This window comes from Apis dorsata, unplaced genomic scaffold (genome assembly GCF_000469605.1).
Source record: "Apis dorsata unplaced genomic scaffold, Apis dorsata 1.3 scaffold_74, whole genome shotgun sequence".
Classification (NCBI taxonomy): domain Eukaryota; kingdom Metazoa; phylum Arthropoda; class Insecta; order Hymenoptera; family Apidae; genus Apis; species Apis dorsata.
Window position 1 is genome coordinate 1,415,283 of NW_006263372.1, and position 6,000 is coordinate 1,421,282.

General features: G+C 27.0%; 2 protein-coding genes across 9 annotated transcripts in view; one reads left to right on the forward strand and one right to left on the reverse strand.

Moving 5' to 3' along the window:
• The window catches only part of LOC102679608 (arginine kinase-like), a 103,750-nt gene that overhangs the window by 56,577 nt on the left and 41,173 nt on the right, over window positions 1-6,000 (forward strand). The window lies entirely within an intron of this gene.
• Window positions 1-6,000, reverse strand: part of LOC102678884 (transient receptor potential cation channel subfamily V member 5) — a 52,512-nt gene that overhangs the window by 12,756 nt on the left and 33,756 nt on the right. For 5 of the 8 annotated variants that reach the window (XM_031508054.1, XM_031508052.1, XM_031508053.1 and 2 more), the window contains 4 exons: window positions 5,635-5,851; window positions 2,071-2,232; window positions 1,400-1,597; window positions 334-443 (listed from right to left, as the gene is read on the reverse strand). In XM_031508054.1, the coding sequence (XP_031363914.1) occupies window positions 334-443; window positions 1,400-1,597; window positions 2,071-2,232; window positions 5,635-5,851 (687 nt within the window). Of the gene's footprint in view, window positions 1-333; window positions 444-1,399; window positions 1,598-2,070; window positions 2,233-5,500; window positions 5,852-6,000 lie in introns of all 8 variants that reach the window. The other 3 variants (XM_006610522.2, XM_006610520.2, XM_031508055.1) reach the window with 3 other exon arrangements.

The window sequence follows — 6,000 nt, forward strand, 5'->3', positions numbered from 1 at the left end:
TCTTAATTATAAATAAATAAAACTTTATTTAAATATTTTTTTTAGATATAAAAATTAATTTGAAATTAAGGAGATTAAATTTTTAGAAAATTAAAAATTATTTGTTAATATAAAAAAATGAATTTATAAAAACTTTTAAGACAGTATTTAATAAGTAATTGTTTATTTTGAGTTCAAAAATAGAAAGATCAATTTTTGCTCAATTAATTTTAATTATAATAAATATTAATTATTATATACATATTAATTATAATAATTTTAAAAAAAGTGAAATTTTGTTAATTAATACTTTATGAAAAAACTTTCTAAACAATATATAAGAGTGAATATTACCTTACTCTGACAGGTGTAGAAAAAGAAGCTCGTCCCCACATAATTCGTCGCAATTCCTCTCCTGTTAAGCCACGTTTCTTTAATTCGTTTATCGTCACTTTGCCCACACGCTGTAATCAGAAAAAACAAAAATTGAAAATAAAGGATTAAATGATAAACAATTTTTTAAATAAAAAAATTGAATTGTGCATTGTATAATTGATAATTGAAATCGATATATTAAAAATAAATTGAATAAATTCGATAAATTAGCCCATTAGAATCCGTTAAAAATGATTATTAAATTTTAGTAAATTCTATAGTTATAAAAATAATTCAAACATGTGAACGATTGTCCAGTAACAGCAGTGTAGCAGAAATTTTAACCTTCTCCAAACTGAGAAAAATCGACAACCAACTATTCCTCAATCAACCCAATCCATTTCCATTTTCATCCTCTGCTATCTCTCGATTTATTACCACTCCAATCAGAACAGTTTACAAATCGCTGTTAGGCAAATCTCTTGACAAACAATGAACTTAATTTCAAATAGTTTTACATATTTTTTTTATTTACTTCAATTATTTGTATTCACGTTATTTTTTCATCATTTTTAGTTCATTATCAAATATGTTTTTAATTTTATATTAATCTTTTATTATAATCGACATAACCTTTAAACAACTTTTTTAACTTTTAATATTAAAGTTTAAAAATATTTTATAAATATTTAATATCTTTTTTATATATTAATATAAAATATATATAATAATTTTTATATATCTCAAATAGTAAAATTGAATATCAATAAAGATAAGAAAATTAAATATCAATATTATTCTATTTGAAAAAAATAAAATATACATATCATTCTATTTGAAAATTACATAATTTCATTATATTAATTTATAATGATTATTTTCACAGCAAAAATTATTTTATGAATCAAAAAGAAATTTTTCCAAAAAAATAATTGAATTATGCATATAATGAAAAGAAAAGAATTTATTAAAATAAGTCAAGTAAAAAAATAAATTTATAGATATTCATAGCAAGTAATTCATAGCAAAGATGGAAATACATCACCTTCCAATTAGCCACCGCGCCTTTGCGTTGCTTCGCCTTGGTTTTCGATTTACTTTTAATAATCAGAACTCCTCGCTGCTCCGAGGCAGGATTGTTTGGGTCATCTCCAGGTCCCAGTTTAATACTATATTCTTGCAAATAATTCTGTGCATCCTTCTGTGAGACTGCCCGTTCCAGAGAAACCACGATTTTCGCCCACTATAACCATTCAAACATGGGATTCTTATGAAATTCTACGATATTTTATTTTAATTTAACTCGTAAATTAAATAGGAAATTTTTATTAAATTCTTTATCAAATGTGGTTGATGTATTTGTAAATGTATATTTTAATTTAAAATATTATATGAATAGAATTCGTTATTAATTCATTTTGTAATCTCGTTAAATAAATTAAAAATTTTTAATTTTAATTAATTAAATTTAAATAGATTTCATTTCATCGAAATTTTTAATTCCCAATAAAGAGTCAATTTCTAAAAATATATATAGTTCCATCTTTCAATATATATTAACGTTATAATATTAATTTTCAAAAACAAAAATCCTGAAATAATTAATTCTATTAATAAAATTATAAATTTATATAATCCTATGATATAAAAATAAGAAAATTTTTATAAAATCACTAATTAATTACAATATATAATAATTGCATGCAAAATATTTACTTGTTTCACCCATTCCTTTTCACTTTGCTCGATCACATGAGCGTATGTGTTGCCCATCATGGCGATTAGCATGTTCAACAATAGTATAGGCACCAGTACCATAAATATGGCGAACACCATCTTCGATAAATTAGGATAGGTCGTGTAGCTGAGATCCGTGTACTGAAACGAACAATCGTTCGCCATAATTGTTATCGATATTATTCTCGTACGATCGAACGAGTTGAAAACAAGAAAGTCGAGATGTATCTGATCGACGAAAATAATCGTATTACCGACAAAAGTGCGTTGTTATCGATTTTTCATGGCAAATCCGTTCGAGGTTACTCTGCCATCTCGCGTGTTTAATTATTGTTACACGATCTGTGAAATCCAAATAACGCGATTTTTAACGCGAGTTTTTAAATGATGATTATATTTTTTTAAACGAGTTTCAATATCCATTTAACGTTAGAATTATCGCCTTACAATATTTAAATAAATGTAATATATAAGAATAATTAAAATTACAGTGAGGATAAGCCTTAATATTTACTTGACATTAGAATTATTGAATTATATTTAAATATAATATATATTAGAATAGAAGAATTAAAATTAGAATATTATAAAAATTAAAATGTATATTTTATATATATTATTTTTCAGTAATTATAAAAATAAAGACAAAAATATTGAAATTAACTAATTTCATTTGGTACTTCTAATATTGAAATTTCATATCAATAAGTGTTAAATATAATTAAATATATAAGCCCATAAATTACTAAATTTTAATTATTTCATTTTAATTTTAATATTATAATTCTAATATTGAAATTTCATATCAATAAGTGTTAAACTATAAAGCCATAAATTACTAAATTTTAATTATTTAATCTAACCTAACCTAACTAAGAGTTTTTACTATTCTATCTTATATCATCTTATATCATCTTATAAAAGCACAGAATCTATTAAAATTTTCTCATTAATTAAATATTAATTAATAAAATCTTTTCGAAATTTCAAACAAATAATATAAACCAATCTTTAAAATCATTCTTATTTTATTGTCTTATTAATACAACATTAAAACTAATCAAAACACAAACATTTCTATTCTATTTCACTTTAATTTCATCTTTACACAAACTTCACCAATTTTTATATATTCGTCAATTTCAGATTCGAAAATCTATACGATAGGAATACAAATCCTAAGCAAACGTTTCGCGTGCAATAAATCTCTTTTCTTCTCGACAGCATAATCGATTCGTTAATTACACGAAAGATATACGAGAAATCTGGAAACTGTTCACTCGCGTTATTTTCTACGAGATACCAAGAGAGAGAGAGAAGGGGAATCGTTGTAAATGTAATTCAATTAGCCATGGATACAGCGTGCGAATTGTCTTGATATTTCATCGGTGAAATTCGATTAATTGAAATGTACGAAACCAAGCCGCGAGTGCCAATTTTTTTTTCTTTTTTTCAAATGCGCGTGCCGTGCTCGCGATCTATCGATTGGAGATCGGTTCTTTATTCCGGATTGAATTTACACGAAAGCAGGAATTGCGCGCGGATGTTACATTAAAAATGAATTTTCACGTCCAATGCTCTCAACTATGGTGAGATGCATGCGATTTTTTTTTTCACGACCTCGAGTTGTTAGTGACGTGTCGTGTTATTGATAATAGATGGCGCCAGTTGAATGAGAACCACTGACACTTGGAGATTGAATTCTCGTTGAGAGATACTTTTCATTATTATATCAATGGATGAATATGAATTTTGTCATTTTTTCTTTTACTTTATACACGCGTGAGTTTTCTTTTTCGAGTTTTGAAAATTAAAAAGCAAATCAGAATTGTTTAATAATAACTCTGTTTCGTTATATATAGTAAATGTTTTACTTGTCGATTTCGTATAAAAAATTACTCTCATATTTTACTTTATCTTTCTATTCTATGCGTTTATGCTTTTTATTTTCGATGAATCACGAGGGAACAGGTATTATTTATTTTTTTTTTTTTTTTACAGATTTTTGGAAAATTGGGAAACGATTGTGAATTACGATAAAAGTTTATTTATATCAACTGGTCAGAAGGATAAATAAATAGTGTAATACAATTTCACTTGATTCTCTCTATTAACTATAACTTTTTGATCAGTTCTAAGTGGCGTTCTTATAGACTTGTCTTGGTTATGAAAGGTACATGATTGTTAATAATATCCTTTAATCACTGAATCTTTTGTTTTATTGTTTAATTATTTAGTTCTTTTTGATTTCTGTTATTTATTAAATCACAAGTATGGCTTGTTAAGAATTTATATTAACATTTTTTTTTGCAAACATTAATCTAACCTCAAATATTTTGATACTCATCAAAATATTGATACTCATCGTGATATTTTGATACAAGAAGAATATATGATATTGATGAAATTTTCTTCAATGAAAGATCATAAAATAAATTTAAATATTCTTTTCTATATTTTTTCCTCCGTTACAAAAAAAGAAAACTAAAAACTTTAATTACCTACTATTTTCACAAATTATTCTGAGATTCCATTAAACTTGAATCAAGAACGAAGCGAAATCACACGCATTATTATATTATTTATTCAAAGGAAAAAAGAGAAAAAAGTTTTTTGTCACATTAACAATACAGCGGTTTCTTGCAACGAAAATGTGCAACGTGCCGCATATAATCAGAAAAACGCGAATGGCAAGTACCCCTGATTGAAATTGATTTACGAGCGTGTGTTTAAATTCTTAACCCTTCTAGACAAAGAGGATAAAAACTGTGCTAGCAACACCGTTCTCCATTGACATGCTGGCACGATTTACGAAATTGTCTCGATCCTTCTCAACATTCAACTTTTTTCTCGCTATTCAGTAACCAACCACTGTAATGTATGCACATACGTAGAACTGGTAACAATCTGTGCAACTTTTTCAAAGAAAAATTGGAAACGAGTCTTTATCTATCTATCTACAGAGGAACGATTTAAAAAACATTTGTGAAACGTTTTGAAAAATTCTTTTTCTTTAAAACGTATATTTCTTTCAAGATACGTGAGAAATATTCGATTAAGTTTTCTTACTTTTAATACTTTTAATACTTTTAATACTTTTAATTTTTTCTTTCTTAAATATAGAATAATGAAAATGAGTCGGATAAAATATAAATTGTGGTATAGCAATTCGATGAAAAGAAGAATTCAGTTTTTGTACATGTGATATTCATCCATATAATAAATTCCAATGTTCTATTCAAAACAAAGCTTAAGCTTATTAACAGAATAACACTTTGGTATATCATAAATAATTTTTTATCTCTCAACAAGACTATTAATTTTCCTTATTCGTTGCATATTTAATAGACACCCTGTACATAGCCAAATCTTCATGTCTATAATCGCGTTCACGATAATGAATTTGTACCTTCCAATCGTGCAAACAGCATGCATCTGAAAGCAGAAAAAAGAAAAAAAAGAAAAAAGAAAAACACGCGTGCAAAAAAAAAGAGAAAATCGCGACAATAAAACGGTGATTTATAGGGGACGATGGTGGCTTACGTTGTAATCGCCGAGGGTTATCTGAAACAGTGCCATCCAGGTCGAGTGATAGGAACTGTAGAGAGATGATTTCACTCCCGGGAATCCTTTGTACAAAAAGTAGAACGACTGGCAGAAGCCAAACAGCACCACCATGTATATTATACCGAAGGTCAACATGTCTCCCGTTATCATGCTGTACACCATGGTGACGAATGGACCGGTCAGCCGGATAGCTCTGTAAAAAACAATAATCAGGATATGGACGAGATATAATGATAAAATGGTTTGTTGCCGATAATGAAGCGTTAAAACGCATCCAAACGATCAGATAGTAGGCGTTCGTTCGTGCGCACACGGATTTCATCGCGTGGCCTTGTGAACGGA